The sequence below is a fragment of the Ptiloglossa arizonensis genome, chromosome 5, assembly GCF_051014685.1.
Source record: "Ptiloglossa arizonensis isolate GNS036 chromosome 5, iyPtiAriz1_principal, whole genome shotgun sequence".
Classification (NCBI taxonomy): Eukaryota; Metazoa; Arthropoda; class Insecta; order Hymenoptera; family Colletidae; genus Ptiloglossa; species Ptiloglossa arizonensis.
This window is the reverse complement of record NC_135052.1, coordinates 28,485,284-28,504,484: the sequence shown is the minus strand read 5'-3', so window position 1 is coordinate 28,504,484 and position 19,201 is coordinate 28,485,284. Positions and strand designations below refer to the sequence as shown.

The 19,201-nt window shown below is 35.7% G+C and overlaps 4 protein-coding genes and 1 long non-coding RNA gene across 12 annotated transcripts; 3 read left to right on the top strand and 2 right to left on the bottom strand.

The window, feature by feature from the left end:
* Positions 1-387: 387 nt before the first annotated feature.
* On the top strand, positions 388-3,788 carry LOC143147477 (ADP-dependent glucokinase). Its single transcript, XM_076312729.1, has 5 exons — positions 388-1,227; positions 1,353-1,640; positions 1,720-1,856; positions 1,930-2,378; positions 2,471-3,788. Exons 1-5 carry the CDS (start codon positions 887-889, stop codon positions 2,711-2,713), a joined length of 1,458 nt encoding a protein of 485 aa, XP_076168844.1. The 5' UTR covers positions 388-886; the 3' UTR covers positions 2,714-3,788.
* LOC143147473 (uncharacterized) lies at positions 1,772-11,403 on the bottom strand. 2 transcript variants are annotated; one of them, XM_076312724.1, is made up of 9 exons: positions 11,245-11,403; positions 10,587-10,897; positions 10,332-10,463; positions 9,656-9,821; positions 9,348-9,529; positions 8,885-9,265; positions 8,382-8,487; positions 6,970-7,088; positions 1,772-6,863 (listed from the first exon to the last, which is right to left on the bottom strand). In XM_076312724.1, exons 2-9 carry the CDS (start codon positions 10,878-10,880, stop codon positions 4,581-4,583), a joined length of 3,663 nt encoding a protein of 1,220 aa, XP_076168839.1. In that variant the 5' UTR covers positions 10,881-10,897; positions 11,245-11,403; the 3' UTR covers positions 1,772-4,580. The 2 variants fall into 2 exon arrangements, with proteins under 2 accessions (XP_076168839.1, XP_076168840.1); XM_076312725.1 differs by having other exon boundaries at positions 1,774-6,863; positions 9,348-9,526.
* Positions 11,404-11,794: 391 nt separating this feature from the next.
* On the top strand, positions 11,795-12,895 carry LOC143147177 (replication protein A 14 kDa subunit). Of its 2 annotated transcripts, none has more exons than XM_076312188.1 (4): positions 11,795-11,871; positions 12,095-12,233; positions 12,325-12,511; positions 12,582-12,895. In XM_076312188.1, the coding sequence occupies exons 2-4, from the start codon at positions 12,153-12,155 to the stop codon at positions 12,668-12,670; spliced, it is 357 nt and encodes a 118-aa protein (XP_076168303.1). In that variant the 5' UTR covers positions 11,795-11,871; positions 12,095-12,152; the 3' UTR covers positions 12,671-12,895. The 2 variants fall into 2 exon arrangements, with proteins under 2 accessions (XP_076168303.1, XP_076168304.1); XM_076312189.1 differs by having other exon boundaries at positions 11,809-12,039; positions 12,128-12,233.
* Positions 12,616-17,159, bottom strand: Mio (GATOR complex protein mio). Of its 6 annotated transcripts, XM_076312171.1 has the most exons (16): positions 16,519-17,158; positions 16,302-16,442; positions 16,015-16,212; positions 15,654-15,953; positions 15,358-15,585; positions 15,124-15,285; positions 14,866-15,047; positions 14,672-14,805; positions 14,490-14,600; positions 14,058-14,421; positions 13,859-13,997; positions 13,640-13,778; positions 13,357-13,564; positions 13,074-13,282; positions 12,928-13,000; positions 12,616-12,854 (listed from the first exon to the last, which is right to left on the bottom strand). In XM_076312171.1, the coding sequence occupies exons 2-16, from the start codon at positions 16,420-16,422 to the stop codon at positions 12,849-12,851; spliced, it is 2,574 nt and encodes an 857-aa protein (XP_076168286.1). In that variant the 5' UTR covers positions 16,423-16,442; positions 16,519-17,158; the 3' UTR covers positions 12,616-12,848. The 6 variants fall into 6 exon arrangements, with proteins under 6 accessions (XP_076168286.1, XP_076168280.1, XP_076168281.1 ...); XM_076312165.1 differs by lacking the exon at positions 12,616-12,854 and having other exon boundaries at positions 12,913-13,000; positions 16,519-17,159; XM_076312166.1 differs by lacking the exon at positions 12,616-12,854 and having other exon boundaries at positions 12,913-13,000; positions 16,302-16,484; positions 16,558-17,159.
* Positions 16,862-18,704, top strand: LOC143147178 (uncharacterized). Its single transcript, XR_012992188.1, has 2 exons — positions 16,862-17,632; positions 17,719-18,704. It is a non-coding gene; the product is annotated as an uncharacterized LOC143147178 (long non-coding RNA).
* The last annotated feature ends 497 nt before the right edge of the window (positions 18,705-19,201 follow it).

Genomic DNA, 19,201 nt, shown 5'->3' with positions numbered 1-19,201 from the left:
CGGACCAAGTGATACCGAAACGTACTCGTTTACGTTTAATCCTTCGACTATCGGGGTTTAGAGTCCTGTGCCAGAGTAATTATTGACTCGCACCTACCCTTCACTAAATGCATATTCACTGCTGTTCAAAACTACTTGGATACTATATCAACACGGTGACAATCGCTCGAGTTCGAGATTCTCACGGATATACTACTACTATTATTACCCATGAATCGGTTTCATTCACATTCCGATCGGTATGGTATATGAAAGGATAACAGTATGATTTATAAGACGAATTACATTTATTAATTATTACACGCATTATGTACGATTGCATAGTTTGCGTAGAATGATTGTTAGAAACGTACCTTTGGCAATAATTACATACATTACTTCCTATACAAAAACAATATCTGGCACATTTTTAACGAATAATTTTTTTCCGTCCGTTGATTCATCACAATTACAATCATTTTCAGTAAACTGAGCAAAAATTGTAATAATCGTACGTTTGTCCGTAGTGACATTAATTTTTAAAAATCCAGGTAATGAAATAAGAAGATAATGCACGCAAGGAAAATAATAAAAACAGTGAGAAACAACAACAAACAAGATAACGGCAAAGAACAATGAAAAATACACTGCTGAATCAAAATTTTTAATAACTGCGCGCCTTCCTTCTTCAAAGCTCTGCAAAAAGCGTCGGAAACATGTAGGTACGCACACAACCATTTCTGCTAAAATATTTTGCTATGATGGGTGTCTCGAAATGACGAGTCAAAAATAACTCTGGTATACTATACAGAGGGTTAACAGATAAGATGAGAGACTCCGATATTCTATCGATTGGATTTTTAAATAGCCCAGTGATTGCAGCGCCGAATTCGTTGTATTCTCATTGATGTTTAACATGGGTTACAACAGAGGGTTGAAATTCGGCACAGCTTTCACTCTGTTGACAGTTTTAGTTGCAATTTATTATAGAAATTCAGAAAACGTTTTCGAAAAACGTTTACAAACATTAATTCACGGGTTAGAGAAACTCGAAACTAAGTACGTTGTCACATCAAGGCCGAAAATTGCGGTAGGTTATGGTGTGTGCACTGACGTTTACGTGAACGCTATACACTTGCTGCAATATTCTGAAGAAGTTGGACGACCGCAACACTTTGACGAAATTAACACAGAACTCGAACTGTTAAAAAGTTTCGCCTATTATTTTCGTCATGGAGCTGCCACGGAGTAAGAATTCATACTTTGGTCTATCCACTTGACTTTTGACTTGCATTTTAATTTTTATAATTTTCAATGAAATTCAAGAGACCGAAAAGATATAATTGAATTTGAATAATCGCATCTCTTTTCAGGAGATATATGGCTAATCGGACATTGTTCGAGGAGCTTCTTGCTACAGCTCGTTCATTCCCATCATCCTATTCCACTATTGGCGGTAATGCAGCAGTTATGGCATTACGATTCGCAAGGGAGGGATGCGACGTAATGCTTGGTGCAAAATTGACCAAGTCCTTGCATCAAATGATACCGCAGATTATTAATATTGTCGGTGGTGAAGTAAAACGAGATGATATTCACCTAATTATAGAGTATAAACAGGGGGATGTCTGGGGTCCATATACCAGCGCCAGGGCAAACAGGTACAATATTTTACAAATATAAGGAACATTATTTTTTAATACTATTGAACGTTAACAATGTCCTCGAATCGTTTCTTAGATACATAGTTCACAACGATGTTCATAATCCGATGATCAGTTCATTTGATGCGTTTGATAAAATCCTGTCGACGTATGAGCCTAATTTGCTCGTTGTCAGTGGCCTACAAATGATGGACAACTACCCATTCCCAAATGGTAATAACAGTCACATTTTCAGTTACACAATTCCTGCAAGTTAATTTTACGTAAGACTTCTACTACAATGCAGGTGAACGACACAAACTTTTGATCAAAGTAAAAAAGCAAATGATGGATCAATCACCGTCCACTAAAATTCACTTTGAAATGGCTTCATTTGCAGAAGATAAATTTCTTTTCGAATTGTGCGACTCTATCGTACCATTCGCAGATAGCTTAGGCATGAATGAACAAGAAATAGCAAATTTGTATAGTGTTATGTATTATGGAAACATTTCATTAGCAGCTAATTCGACACCGCGCATCGCAACAGTCTTAGATCAAACGCGAACATTATTCAAACTTATACGCGCAAGAAGTAAATCTGTTGTTAATTCTCGGGTTCTTACAAGAATTCACGTACATACGTTAGCGTATCAAGCTATATTTACCATAAAAGGTTCAATGTGGAAAAATACGATAGCTGCAGCAGCCAAAGCGTCATTGACAGCTCACAGACACGTATGCGCGACGAGTCACGTAAGTAAATGTGAATGAAAAGTTAAAAACAACTTTGACTAAAAGTTATCGTCAATGTTAAAGTATTCATACATTTGTAACATGCATTGTAGGTTGACGTTAGAAAAGTAGCTTTGATTTTAGACGATAGCTTTTCAACGTCCATTCTTGACGGTAATCGAATAGCACTGGATATTGACGAACCCGTATCCTGTTGGGACGAAGTTTTAAAAGCAGGAAACGAAGAAATTTCTATTCAAGTATGCGTCGCTCCGGTATTAGTTTGTACCGAGCCGGTTCAAACCGCTGGTGGCGGCGATAATATTTCAAGTGCGGGGCTCGTATTGCAAATCTGAACTTCGCGTTTTGCAAATACGATTGAACGACGTTGGGTCGTTCTTTTTACGTAATGCTCTATTCCGACATTCGCCAAGTGAAATTAGATTTCGATGCACGAAAAGGCTTTGGGAGTTTAGATTACCATTCATTCCACGAGATATCATTCCAACGTACTTGTGTACACGAAATGTTTGTCAGAGTTTCCCTATATGCAAATACCTCTTTGAAACTTCTAGAAAGACATTTTTTGATACTTACTCTCTGTTGTTCTTATACTAACGCTTCTCTACGGGGCCATCTTGAAATTTAGTGTAAATGTTAAAATATCGATGCTAATGATTCTTTAACGATTGATGTACCTGCATCTAGACAGGTAAATACAAAACTTAATAGTACTTATACCTAGAGAAAGAAAACGAATGAGAAATATGTTGTAGCTGTTTATCCTTTCATGCATAATAAAAAATGAATTGAGACTATGCATGACGTCGAATGACATTTTCAAAAAAAAAATTTAACCTAGGCACAGGATAAATCACTTGGAACTAAAGGCACGATCACGAACATACACGATACTTATACTTAATAACGTTGAAAGTTACCGAGAAGTGAGTGGAATGTCTTTTGGTCAAATGTCATTTCATTTCATGTATGTTTCAATGATTAATTTTAGAGTTGAATCTAATAAAGTGATCATTTGTGGTTTACGTATTCTTTACATACAAAATCAGTACTCGAAAATTTGTTCTTACACGCTCGTTTCATTGTGATGTAGAAAAATACAATTGTATTTCGCGATAATTGTTGTTAAATCATTGAGCGACATGTTCGAAAATGTTATGACAATACTAAACGAGATCATGAGGCAGCATGTTACCTATGCCTAAAATGATACGCTATGTGTATTATTGTGCCATGCAGTAATCGTGACGAAAAATTCCATTATGTATTCAATTATATATTGTGTGGAGGTTATACCCTTTCAGAATCGAAGCAATGTGGTATAGCATTTTAAAAATTCTATGAAACAATTTTCAAACGAAAGAAACAAAATTCGAAAAGAACGAATAAATAAAATATAGTTAAACAATACGCAAAGTTGTTCGATCTTCTAATTATTTTGTTGTACCCTTTAACTTTATAATATTAATCCGCATTTCACATTTCATCATTTTATTAATGGAATACTACCGATGAATAAAATTTACACTTGAAAATTTTTTTTAACGCGGCGTTTATACTGCTCACAGTGGAATTAGAAGTAAGCGTATTCGGAACAATCGAAGAAGCCGATTCTTACGCGTCTAAACAGGATTTAAACTATAATACCTTTATGCACAATGCACGTTCATTGTAATCACGAATTTTAATGGAAATTAAGTTTTTTCGATCTATGCAGAAGGTGCATGTGTTACGATATTAATTAATTGCGTAACGCTGTGATATTAAAATTACTGCACATTTGTAGGAGCATCGTGATATTCTGTTCAATTGAAATTGAATGAAAACATTATGTTCGATAAAAAAAAAAATAGTAAATATTTCGCAAGAAATTTTCGCCCTCTTTCTTTTACAATGACCACGATTGTTCGTAATATTAACTGAGCTGTTATCGGGAAGCGAAGGAGAAACATTTACTATTTCTTATTTAGTTTACATAATTACATGGTTCCATTTAAACATGTGTATCATATGAATTTCACATTAAGAGATACATTCGTCGATTCACAACGGATTAACATCTGCGAATAACAACCCCTTTGAAATAAAAAGAGCGAACGAACGAACGAACGAACGATCAAAGTGACTCATAACGTGTCAACATTCTGAGACCTCGTCAAAAGTGAACATTCGAGTCTATGCGTGTAAAGTTCATAAATAGTTTTATAGGATTGTATCTCCTTCGTCAATGCCTAACATCTTCAAATCGTCTGGTCCAGGTTGAGTATCTACCTCTGCTTCCGCCTGTGTTATCTCTGGTGGAGGTTGATCCATGTACTCTGGCCCGTAACCAACGCACCCTAACATACTGTACATAGACGAGTACATGATATTACTCTCTTGTTGACTTTGTTGCTTGGTTTCCGTTTCCTCCTTGGGGAAGATAATGTTCAAAGCCTCTTGTAAATCATCGGGCAAAGGAATGCTTGGGTCCGTTCGCTTCTCGGTAGGTTCTGGTATGTCGGAGATATCCTGCGTTGCGTTCTCCACCGTTGGCAGCGGAGGTGGCGGTGGATTTTGATGATTTTGAACGAAAGGAGGAACAGCAGGCATCTGAGGCGGTGGATTTGCCATGAACGGTGGATGGTTTTGCACAGGTGGACGCACTGGTTGATGAGGAGGGAACCGTGGTTGAGTTTGAACGAATGGCGGTGGATTCGAGATGAATGGCGGAGGAGGTCGAGTTGTCGAAAACTGTGGTCTGCTTTGCGTCGACGGTTGCTGCTGTTGCGACTGCTGTGCCGAGAAAGACGGTGGTGGTCTATTTAAAGGTGGCGGTGGATGAGGAGGCAACGGTAGCTTTGATATAGTATGCGGTTGCTTCTGTTGCTCCATCATTGGTTCTTCTATAACCGTCTCTTCGGATTGGTCTTCAATTTCCATATCTACCACTTGCTGCGTTGGTTTAGCTTCATTTAAGACGGGCGGTGGTGGAGCTACCAATATCTTCATTGATTGATTTTTATTGGCTTGAACCGGCGGAGTGCCAGCGTTATTACTACTACTATTGTTATTGTTGTTATTATTGTTACCACCGACAAGATTCAGCGGGGTAGCAAGCTTTGTAATGTGCACAACACCCGGTGGGTTTATAATTTCGTTTGGAACTTTCGGTGTGTCTTCAAATTTACTTTGCTGATAGGGTAGGGGTGTGATATCCTTTTCAGGCAGTTTTGGTTCTTCGGTTTTTTTCTTGAACAGGGGCAATCTGCCGATGAAAGGTAACTTGCCTTTGGATACCTGAGGCGCTGATTTTTTGGTTTGTACGCTACCCTTCTTGGATTTAGATGCCGATTCGTTTGTCTTTTTTTCAAATTTTGACTCGTCATTGGACGAATTGTCGTCTCTTCTGTCTTTACTATACTTCTCGTAATTTCTCTTCGGACTGTCGCGCCAATTTCTTTCGCGTCGCGGAGAATCATTGCTATCTCGTTTTCTTCGATCGTCGTAATAATCCCTGTCTCTGTCTCGGTCCCTGTCTCTGTCTCTATCCCGATCTCTGTCACGTTCTCTATCTCTGTCCCGCCCGCGTCTTCTATCGTATCTACTGTAACGGTCGTATTTATCCTCTCGTCTGTCGTATTTCCTATCGCGGTCCTCTTTATATCTATCGCTTTCTCGGTCTCTCTCGTCTTCCTTCTCCAAGGACTTGTTCTCGGGCGGTTTCACGGTCATGTTGACCTGCTGTTTCGTCCAAAATCCCATATGAGGTTTCGGCATCTCTTCGGGCTTCGGCAGTTCAATTGGTTTGTTGGTTATAGGTTGCGGTTTCTCTTCTTCCTTCTTTATCCAAAAAGGTTTCGGCGGCTCTTTTGGTCCCCAAGCTTCTAAGCTTTCCGACTTTGCTTTGTTCGTGAAAGAAGTTTGTTCTTGTTCCTCCTCCTCCTCTTCCTCCTCCTCCTCCTCCTCCTCCTCTTCCTCAACGATCTTCTCCTGGCTCAGTCTTCGATTACTCATAGATTTCATCTCCTCTTCTTGTTTCGCTTTCAATTTGTCTCTAATCGAATTTAGTAGCTGTCTGTCATCGGTTTCCGTTGGTTGTGGTTCTGGAGTCGGAGGCTGATTCAAATGCTGGGTCACTTTCGACCAGTGACCCTTCAACTTTATTCGGTGATAATCTATTTCTTCGTTGAGGATCGCTTGAGTCGATGCTTTCATTTTATTCCGCATAGCAACGCGAATGCTCTTCGACATGTCTTGATCAGAATCCGTATCCGAATTCTCAGAATCGCTAGAACTATCGCTACCGCTACTTCTGTTTCTTCGTTTCTTGGACTTTTTTGATTTCTTTTTGCTTTTTTTGGATTTCTTCGACTTGGTCGGTGGATCGTCTTCTTTGTGTTTCTGCAGCTCCATTTGAATCTGCTTGTGTTTCTCCTCGGAGAAAGCTTTCTCACGATCTGCCATCCAATCAGTTTCCCAATGCGGATTCTGTTCCACGAAACTCTACGTAAAAAATACCCAACGCAATAAGTATCGCGCGTTTCTTTCTTTCTTTTTTTTTTTTTTTTTTTCTTACTTAATTCAAAATTCAAGTTTTCAAGAAACTCACGGAATAATTTTCGGAATGCTGCTTTGACTTCAGATGCAAACTCGCGCAATGGAGATCTCCTATCCAGGAATCGCAAAGCTTACAATACCATGCTGTCGCAGCGCTGAAGAACTGCAGACCTATAACCAAATAATTTGCCGCTTAGCATTGCTTAAGCTTTGAAAATGGTAAACAATTTAAGTTCATAAAGAATGACCTTATATTCTGCCACGACACATTCATGTCACTGAAAACAAAAATAATATATTAAAAGATGCTCAACGAATCGTTGATAACATTAAATATTCTTCGGTAGTCCCGCGTCGATCTCTAGAAGAAATGGGAGAGGAGAGAGGAAGAAAACCATGCTTTATTTGTACAGGTACCGCACAATTCGTACAAGTAAAGTAAAAAATGATAAATTACATGAAGCTGTATAAACTTCTTCTTCCACGCGTACTGCAATTGCCTTCTGTATCGATTCTATAATTAGTAATCTTTGAAACATTCTTAAATTCTATTCATTGCAAGTTCTGTATACAGTTCGATAGAAAACAGGTTTTGGCGCTTACAGTACGTTTCACAAAATTATTTATAATAATTTATATCATGAACGTATGTAAAGATATATATATATATTTTTGTGTATATACATACATACACACACACGCATATATGTATATATACATATATATATATACACACTGAGTAAAATAAGTAACACGAGCGATTGTCACAGTTTACACATTTCGTATAACTAAATACGTTGTTCGTATTTGTACACGCACCATCATTATAATAATATTGATTTTTCATATTGATATCTTTTTTCACAATCGACAAAAATCTTCCCTCGTTCATTCTTGACCGTAAAATTGACCTATGTACGATGTTTCGACGAACGGTACACTTGTGAGGAATATAATTTTATAAATAGCTCAATTATAGAAGCTGTAATATCTGAAACCGCTCGGAACTGTGCTCCTCGAGTCCATTTTAAAATCCAGTGCATCTCTACGGTGTGTTACCATCGTTGCTACAAAATTTGCTGCTAACAACGTGACATGGATAGACACTTTTCGAAAGAAAAAAAAAAAAATCCAAAACAAAAAACCCAAACGACATTGTATCGCGTATTGTACGGAAGATCGAAAAGTGAAGCAATTGACGCAAAAAATAAAAAGTTCCAGATGATAACCAATGTGCGAATTTTCAACGATTCGGTAAAATAAAAAAAAGTTTTTGAAGCACTGCTTTTTTTCTCTAAACAATTCGACTCCGTGAGTCAACATTTATGTGCGTTAATGCAGACAAATTTTTGAGCAAACCGTAGCCGTAGATCTCTTCAATACATACCGGACACCACAGTGTCTGTGCACAAGCTACGGAATTGTAGTATTCTATTAGTAATTATCCACTGAAATGAACCGTACCTTTAATCGGTGTTCTTTTTGTTGGCAGTCCAGGATAATAGGGCACTTCCTTTTCTGTTCCCTCTCCATTCCGCTCATGCCATGGCATATCAACTATCTTGCGCTCCTGTTATAGGGAACAAAACGTTAATGACAATGCTCGTTACAAACTGTACGAGAAATACTCGGTGGTACTTTTTAAATGACACTGTATGGTACACCAATCAGACTATGTACCAAGTACCTGCACGTCGATCGTTACTGTAATATATATCATCCTTACACGAAATATAGTTCAAATTAGAAATACATAGTCTTAACCGAATCCGTTTGTTCTCTCACAACGTAAATCAATAATCAGTTACATTTTTCTGCTTCCTGTTCTAATAATGATTGTAAATGCGTTATTTATGAAAAAGATCTTCAATCGGGAAATTTCTAAATTCAATTATTGAAAGTACCTATACCAAAGTTGAAGGAGACATTTACTAGGGCTCTAGTATTACAACGATAGGGCGACTTACTAAACAAGCTTCTTTGTGTTCATTGCTATGCAGATGATTCAAATATTCCTTTGCCGTTTTAGGAAATATATCGCAGACTTTACACCAATGCATTTCCGGATCATAATGCACGAAATTGTACATAGGTTTTGCGTCTTCGGGAGACCTTCGTTCTTTCATTTCTCTTTCGATTTTGGACTCCTTGTCCGAATCAGATGCCGACGATCTGTCAGGCGATTCTGATTTTCCTTTCGGAAAGTCTTCTTTGGGACTCCTTGAACGTTTGTTAATTTCTAGTTTAAACTTGCTTTTAAGATCATCGACAGTAGCTTTATCCCCGATAATTCCGGTAAGCATGTCGATAACGTTGTGTATTGATTTCATTTTATTCTGTATTTCAATCTGTAAATAAAAGAATTAAAAGGCGAACAATGAGATACAAATTGGACCAAGGCCTGTTTTATGTAATCGCACATTTATTTACCTGCAACTTTTGATTTTCTTTTATGATACGATTATTTTCCCGTCCACCCTCTTTACCAATTTCATCGCACTGTTGACGCAGGATTTCCAGCTCGCGTTGTAACGTCGCTGATTTTTTAACATATTCCTCACGCTGCTTAGCCAGAGTTGCTTTTTGCTGTTTTACTTCAGCTGCAATTGCTGCTGGGCATTTAATTCGTAGAAATGTTAAAAACTATGTAGATAATAATGTTGCAATTTACAAACAAAAATGGTACAAAATTACAATTGAATACATAAAATAAAATTAAAATGAATTATAAGACACACCTTCCTTTTTGGCATCCTCCGGTCTTGCCAAGGACGACACTAATCCAGAAGAACCACTGTCCACTGGTCTTGATGATTCTTGTTGAGACGTTAATGTGGGAGGTGGCGGTGGTTGTTGATTGTTATAAGGTAACTGGTTCCCTTGCCAATTTGGAGGTGGATAATCCTAACAAAATAAACATACATTTGATCTCAAGCACCCAAATAGTATTCCTATGGAACCTTACCTTTATTTGTCCATACTCAAATCAGAACTTTGGATAATACACGGAAGATTCTTGAAGATGAATCATCTGGTCAATAATACTGGTTTCCAATGTCGATGCCAATAAAATAAACAACGCGAACGTTATACTTACGCGGGGATTCGCAATATTTCGCGATACAAAGGAACATAATGTTCATCCCCAAAAATTAGTAATAGTACCAATTACTATTAAAAACACTTTGGTAGTTCGCGTAACAATTTTATAATTATTCTCACAAATTCATACAGCGCGATTAAACTGACGAACAAATAGGTAATATCCCAAAAGATTTTCACACGGCGACGGAAGTTAATTGTATTGCTGTGATCCCAATACAACCTCATTTACCGCATAATAAGATTATTATTTCCGTACAAAATACACATTCCTCTTATTGTTAAAATCATTTTTTGTTTCAGAAAACTTACACTGCGATAACCAGTGGGTTGTTGGTAACTGTAGTCATAGCCTTGCCCATAGTTGTAGTTGTAATTATTATATCCCTGATTGTAAGCTGGTATAGGTGGCGGTGGTTGACTCGTGTTTGGGGGTGGAGGTGCCTATAGAATAAATGTAAAACTTTTCCTTATAATGTCACAAATTTTTTGTTTGTTGCATAGAAATTAAATATGATAGTAAACAAGATAGAAAATTTGTTTAAAATATAGTTTTTTCAACTATACCTGGTATTGATTATGAACTGTTGGAACATAACCACCAGAACTATTTGGATTGGGAGTAGAAGCTTGAGACTGAGAGGTCTGTTGTTTCCATTCCTGTTGCGAACGACTGGATTCCTTTCTCCTTCTGTCCCTGGAACTTGAACGCGATCTTCGGTCTCTAGAGCGAGATCGTCGATATCTGCTCCTTCTTGGGGATGGAGATCGATCGTACTTCCTAGACCTTCTTCTATGAGAAGAATCTTCTGAATCTGCACTAGGACTCCTTGGTCCTTTACGCCTTGATTCTTGTTCCATCTTCCTATACTTTTGAGCTATAAAAATTGCATTTATCAAAACTGCACAATAAATACGATAATATTAGTAGAAGATTATGAGTTTATGTTGTTAATGTTCGACGAAATAGTGTAAGAACATCCTGTACATTGATGGCACAATAATGCGTAACGTATTAGTCAAAGATGAAGATAGAATGGTAAAACTACACGTTCAATTAACTTCGACATTGATCGACTTGCTACAATACCATATGATTTTAACTAATATGCATTTCGAGAAAGAGAAGAAATAATTTTAAATGTCGCATTGCAGCCATTACTATTTTGCCGATAAAACATCGATGTTACTTCTCGGCATGTTGAACGTAATTACAAATAGTTACCCTCGTCAACGATTGCCCTGCGACTTTAGTACTCCGTCCTCGGTAAGTACTAACGCGAAACAATGAGAATAATATGTTTTAAGCCGCTTGAAAATCATTCAATCGACATAACGTAACGCGGATCCAAAAACGAATGGAAGAAGCCGAACTACGACTGTAGACGAAGCGCATAGAAATAAAAAGATATTAGATGAACGAACTCAAAATGTTACTCTTCGATTCGTGCAACAACTGATGTTTGTACCAACAGTTAAAAATATTTACTAGACTCTAGGGACTGCATTCTACCCATACATTTTAACCCCTCTGGCGACATGAATTCGTGAAAGAGGAAAGTCAACAATGTCTGCATCGACCAAAATCGTTCTTTTCAGCAAGTAAGAGGAAAAATATCATCGTTCTGTCTTATATTCTCTTTTCAAGTTTCTAGTTGTTGCGTGACTGAAACGCTAGGTAATGTTACTTTACGGCGAGATTAAAGTTACTAGATGCGCACGCATATGTGTATATACTTGTACAAAATGTTTAGAGTCGTTTAGTTAAATGCAGTACCGAGTCCACAATCGTTACCTAGTCAATTGCATGCTAGCGCTTCGGAGCATTTTATTTGATTGATCTTATTTAAACGTATGATTTGCATGTCTGCATTTATTTGAAGCAAAGCAATAAAAAAGTTTCGTTAAATATATTTTTTTATACATTTTAAAAAACGCAAAAGTAAAAGTTTTTTTTAGTTGTATGTTTATCCTTAATCACTGTTAACGGATAAAGATAGAAGAACAAACCTGGCCCATGGTTAGTAACCTCTAGTATAGGCCCTCTATCTAAAAATTTTGCCATTTGTTTTCAGTTGATTGCTCGAAAATACTAAATTGACTTTTAGTTGCATCGATAAAATTGCAAGAGAAATGCTGAAAAAACGTATCGATGGTCGTCGATTAGCACAGAATGTTGGAGAACAAATAATTCTACTTGGAACTGTTGGAAAAGTAAGAGTTATATTACGAAACTACGTTAATACTGTTTATGATTTAAAAAACTGATTAGAATACATTATGATTTACTTCAATTGCATATTAGAAAAACTCAAATGGTAAAAACATAGAATTAAGAACAACCGATGGTATACAAGTTAACGTGACTCTACCAGAAGCTATCGATGGCAATGCTGAAGGTTATATAGAAGTTCACGGGACTGTACATTCGAAATCCACAATGGCTTGTAGTAACTATATATTATTTCCACCCAGCATGACAGAAAAATTTGGTAAATATAAACATTTCCTTTTTTTCATTTGTATCACAAATTATATAAAAACAAAAAATGTTCATTACAGATGCTGATCAATACAATGAATTGATGGTTATATTAAACATATTAGGGCCAGGAAAGTGGAGAATGTCTGAAGATGACACAGGAATATAAGTTGACACAAAAATATTTTCTAAATTTTTTTACAAGAGTACAATCACTACTTCGTATGGTTCTATTTGCGAATTATCTTTTCATAATTACATTAAGCAATGTCATATTGTATAGATGCAAAATTAGTTCTTTTGCTTCTTACGTTAATGTTGATCGAAAAAATATGGGAAACTGAATCCTAAAACTATAAAAAGAAAACACTGTCAGTATTATTCAAAATTCGGAGATTGTGCGATTTTTATTTATACAATACCCACTCCTATTTTACACGATGCGTCTAAGGAGAAACATCTACAAGTACACGATGTTACTGGACACTCAGAATGTTGCCTATTTAAAAACGATAAGAAATTATAAGAATAAGTTGAGAAGATTTAATGCATATAATTTTGGAAAACATTACCGAAACCAATTTGTAATATGATCTGCATGACCACCGTGTCTACACGTTTGACACCATGTAAACCAGTTACTAAATTCTGTTAATTTGTTATCGCACTCTTCGTTTCTACTAACACCGGATGTCATTTGTAACCCACTTACGGTACCCATATGCATCAAGCAAATTGCACACCGTGGTAGTGGTTTTCGACAATTTGGACAGGAAGACATCTAAACAAAAAAATAAGAACGATACCGTTAATGGAACTTTACCGATCGGTACATTATATATAAAAATCTATTACCTTTAACTTATTGGGCGTACTTCCTAATCTACCAAAGGGTCCCCTTGCTCTACTTAAACCTTGCATAAATGCAGATATACTTTTCCCACAAAAATTACAAGAAACATATATTTGTTGTGGAGGTTTCTCGTTTGTTGCAGATCGCATTGCAATGTCAAAATGTGCTCTTTGAGTCCACATTTTCCACGCATTTAAAAGGTTTCTGTAACTACATTAATTGAGCTCCTTAATTTATTTGTTTCGCATTGATACCCATTCTGACAATAATTTTTAATTTAAATACCTAGTAATCCATACTTGGACCTGATTTTCTTGAAGTAATTTTGGAGTAAAAGCCCTGATAGCTATAAGACTGCAACTTTGAACATCGCCGGTAATTTCTAAATATCGATTTAATAATTGTATGCCTTCGAAACTTGCACCTAAAATGCATTAATATCTGGTAAGAAAATATTATAGGTAAAACGTGCTTACCGGATAACCAAATAGAGGAAAACCAAACCTGTTAGTAGAAAACCAGACAAATTTCCATCGTCGGTCAAATTTTGAGTCAATTTTTTTAAATACTCGTTCAATTTATTATCGGATAAAAACATGAGAGCAAATGCTACCCTATCCTCAACTGCCATACCATTTTCATTCTACAAAATGCATGTAATTGGTATCGCTTTCATGAATAAAGAAAATTCATATTTACTTACTAAAACATTTTCATAAGAATCATCTGCCGTCAAAAAAGCAAATGTCGCTCTTAAATAAGGATCTGAAAGTTGAGATCTACATTTTAAGCAAGATTCTCTCCACATACTATTTCTGTCTTCAGAAAATCCCGATAAAGCCATAGCGACAATATTTAAATTTGCGGACATTGACATTTTACTAGCTCCACGATTTAAAATTTCTATAGCTTGTCGTAAACATAAATTGAATACTGCTATTGCTGCCGCTCGTGGGTATGCTCCTTCTCTTTCTAACCTTTCTAAAAATAAATTATCATAAAGAGTATTGGTATCCTTATCGAACCTCCAACCGCATAAAAGCAGTCCTTTATCCCTATCTGGAGATCTATAATACAAAATATAATACTTTATGTGTAATTCAACATATTCTACTTATATATTTTTCTTTTGTACCGGTAAATTTTTGCCGTATGATTGGATCCTATATCTGACCATGGACGGTGTATCAATTCTGATTTTGAGAAACCATTAGATCCTTGCTGACCATCTAATTTTAAAACTGTTCTATGTAATATAGATGGACATTAATTTGTGTATTTTTGAACGTACATCTATTGAGAGAATCTTTCGCTTACCTGACGCCTGGGTGTTTATTACTTGAACTAGATATAGTGCCATCTTCTACCAAATAACGACTCAAATATAACCATTGCCACAAGTTCTTTAGGGTATCATTTTCGGCCAATTCGCCATTCTGAGCCAGTTCTGGCTGTAAACATATATGCGAAAGTCTTTAAATGAAATAAATTATAAATTTCCTCGAACTTACAAGTAATCCATATTCCGAAGTTGCGCGTGTTTTAGTTAAAATGGAAATATCATCCAGAGCTTTATATATGTTGTCGTTGTTGCATATGTATTTAAATGACTTGGAAGCATGATTCCATGCAAGATGAGATCGTGTGGACCAATTTACTGTAATCCGTTCGCAAACTGTATAATCTGTGAGTTCTTGAAAAACAAAGAATAGAAATTAAACAGTTTTGCTTAATCACTTTTATAATTTAACAGTGTAATATAATCGAACCTTGTTGTGAAATTGCCAATAACCTGTTCACATGTGTGGGATGCCATGAAAAACTTACAGGACTATGCCAAGGTGGTGCAACTGTTCTTTCTAATGCTCCAGGTTCTGTATCTTCTCCTCCACCGGTTCCACAGTGTTGAATATCATACAAATGCAACGTCACTAGTAAAAGTAATACTAACATGTAGAATCAATTTTATTAATTTATTTATTTAAATTAAAACCACATTTTACCTGAGTCTTTTTGTAAGGCTCCCAAAAGATTATGTCTAGTAGGACACCAAAGAACTTTGGTAATTTGTCTACCTTGCGATAAAGTTAAAACAGGTTTTTCAAAACAACGTGTATCCCAAATTGTTATCTGATTATCAACGCTAGAGACTAAGTGGTAATTATTGTGTGGATTAACTGATACATTATAAACTGCTTTAGTCGCTGTGGTATTTATGACCTTTCCAGAATCTAATAAAAAAATAAATAAATGTATACATCATATAAATAAAATAAAACCATTTAGTTCTTTTTAATACCTCTAAAGTCAATAATTTTCAGTTGTTTATTATTTGCACCAACAACCAAACATTTCTGTTCGTGTTTGAACCAAGCAACAGAATGTACAGTTTCAGAAACACTAACTTCTGCAATAGGTCTGGCAGAATCTGTTTGTACTGTAGTATGATGATGCACTCTTTCAGAACCTTGTAACCCCTTATTTATGTCCCATAATAAAATGGAATGATCTTTACTATGTTTATCTAAACCAGATACAATTAAATTTGTATCTATAGGATTCCAAGCAACTGTGTTACATTGTCTTGCGTGTTTTGGAACTGCAATTGTTTATAAATATAAATAATACATACTTTACAACTATATATTCAAATAATTTACCCAGTTCTTTCCCACTAAGACCCTGAGAATCGAAAACTGTTGGACCAAAAGTGGTTAAAACAACTTTTCCATTTGCTTGTCCAACAGCTAACAGAATATCTGGTTCTAACTGTGGGTATATATCGATACACTTAACATAATGATGATTTGTATTTGTAGCAAGTAAATGAGCTACCGTAGAATCAGATATTTTTGTATCTGTAGAAAGAAAACATGTAATGATACATTTCTCTTTTGATAAACTTATAATTATAGTTAAATACATTTTGTAATTAATGTATACTTACATAATTGTCTGATACTGTCTTTTACTTGTGTAACTTCATACAGACAAATTTCTGTACCCCAAGTAATGAATTTATTTGCATGGATCGGAGACCACTGTACATCAAGCTTGACATTGCTCATTTTGTTGTAGTTTTATAAATCTTTGTAAACAAAAATAAAATACATTACTTGTTTTTTTTTACCTAGAATAAGAGAAATATATAATGTTGTACAAACTTTATCGATCGCACTACATTACAAAGAATGACAGTTAACCTCGAGCATAATCTTCTAATCATTGAACAATTTCATTTAAATTTAATTACTCGATTTTTCATTTTTTTTTCCAGTGTTCCATACAAGATTGACAGCATATTTATACGTCAGTTAACTACATAACAATAGCGAGACGTTCCTCTGTACTCAAGTTTGATTGGTCATTTACAAATTTTGGCCAGCACATACTAGGTACAGTATACAGGGCGTTCAAAAGTTACAGCCGATGCAATTTTTTCGCAGATACGAGGGTAGTCCCAGAAGTATCCGACCTGACGCATAGATGGCGGTAGTCCTTTGAAGAGAACGACCAAGGAAGAAAATACCGACCCTATAAAGCTTAAATTTGAAGGTTGACGTCGCTACGTTGTTTAGTGTTTGTTTGGCAGCCATCGATAATGAACGTTCTCAGTGATTTGTAAATATGGAAAAAATTGATTATCGTTATGCGGTACAAGGCTTTCGTTCGAAAGGTCTCGCTCCAACCTATATCGAAGCGGAGTTAGATTCTACTCCGGGGGAGTCTGCTCCTTCGTTTACAACGGTAAAGTATTAGGTGGCAGAGTTTAAACGTGGCTGTACAAACTGTCAAAACGAACATCGCAGTGGTAGACCAAATGAGGCGACTACGTCTGAAACGATGACAAAAATCCACAAAATGATATTGTATGACAGTTGATTGAAAGTACGCGAGGTAACAGACATGGTAGGTCTGCTGTACGTCGCATATTGGCCAAAAATTTGGACATGAGAAAGCTGTGCGCAAGATGAATGCCACGATTACTCACAATGGGACAAAAACAGCATCGCGAGGATGTTTCGATCGAGCGTTTTGCAAAGTTTCACAGCAATAAAGGCGAGTTTTTACGTCGATTCGTAACCATGGATGAAACACGGATCCATCGCTTCACACCTGAGATGAAGAAACGATCGAAACAATGGACCAAAAGGGGAAAAGCGGCTCCAAAGAAGGCGAAGACAATTCCATCTGCAGGCAAGGTCGTGACGTCAATTCTGTGGGATGCGCGTGGAATAATTGTCATCGATTATCGTTAGAAAGGAAAAACGATCAACGGCAAGTATTGTGCGAACTTATCGCAACGTTTGAGCGATGAAATCGAAAAAAACCGGCAACTAAAGAGAAGGTTTTGTTTCGTCTAGACAATACACCAGTCCGTACATTTGTCATCGCGATGGCCAAAATCAACAAGTTAAAGTTCGAATTACTTTCTCGCGCACCCTATTCGCCAGATTTAACCCCCTCGGACTATTTTCCGTTTCCAAACTTCAAAGATTGGCTCGGTGGTGAACGATTTGCCAACAACGAAGAAATGGAGACTGCGGTTGATGACTATTTTGCAGAGCTCAACGATTTTCACTATAAACAGGGTATCGAAGTTATTGAACATCGTTGGGAAAAGTGTATCGATTTAAGAGGAGACTATGTAGAGAAATAAAATTATATTTTCCCAAATTTTTTTGTTTTCTTTGTTCAATCAGGTGCTTCTGGGACTACTCCCGTAGTTATTTTTATACTCGAAACCTTAGTACTATTCTATTGAAAAAGGAACAATTGAAAATTATTTCTTCCTGCTCTATTATAAGCACTAGTTTTTCTGCATTTATTAGATTTTGTGCAGTGGGTGAAATAACAGAATATAACATTGTATTAACATGATTGACAAATATTTCATACAGTTTCATTAATTTACAAACTAGTAATACATTTTTAATACTTTCAAACGCATAATATAAAAGTCACATACAACATATTTTTTCTAATTTGTATAAAATACGTTTTATTAAAAAGTAACTATAGACATGTGGTCGAATAACAGATGATAGCGCGCGAAGATTACATAAATATGATATAATTTATGATGGAGCAGTAACTTGAATATACATATATAATTGCAAATATTCTATAATGAGTAATGACATACAAATATTTATAGGATGAAATATGGTTTTATCCATGCGCAAGTAAAATTCTTTTAAAGAATTCTATTATCTCTCAATTTGTTAACAATGAACACTTAAAAGGCACAATAAATCGTAATAGTACATACACATGGAAACTCAAATACACAAAAAATATCGCTTATTCTATAAAAAGCTATTATTAACAAATATGTTTTTGAACCATAATCATCCTGTAAAATTTGAATGTTTAATAATACATATACATATATAATCATAAAACTGCAAATATAATATCAAGATTTTATTATATTTTTGCATAAATAAATGCACCTCATAGAGGTTCAAGTCTTTTCATATAAGTTTGTTAACCATGCACTCAGTCTATTGAAGTCTATGAATTCATAGGTACAATATTTTATATATAACTGTACTCTTGGTTCGTTTTAACAACACATTCACCTCTGTGTTAATAAGTTGAACTTTCAAATGCATATATGTTCAATAATCTTTCGATCTGCTTAAATTGTATCTAACAAAGATCAAGTAACATATTACTTGTGAAATTTAGTAAAAAAAAAGAAAAAGAAGCAATGCTGGATACAAGAAGCAAATTAACAAAGTTTTAAAATATCTAAAATTTTGATTACTATCATTATATATTATATCATTGTAAAAATCTGTACTTTTACAGTTTTGTATTTTTTTATCTTTGCTTTAAAAT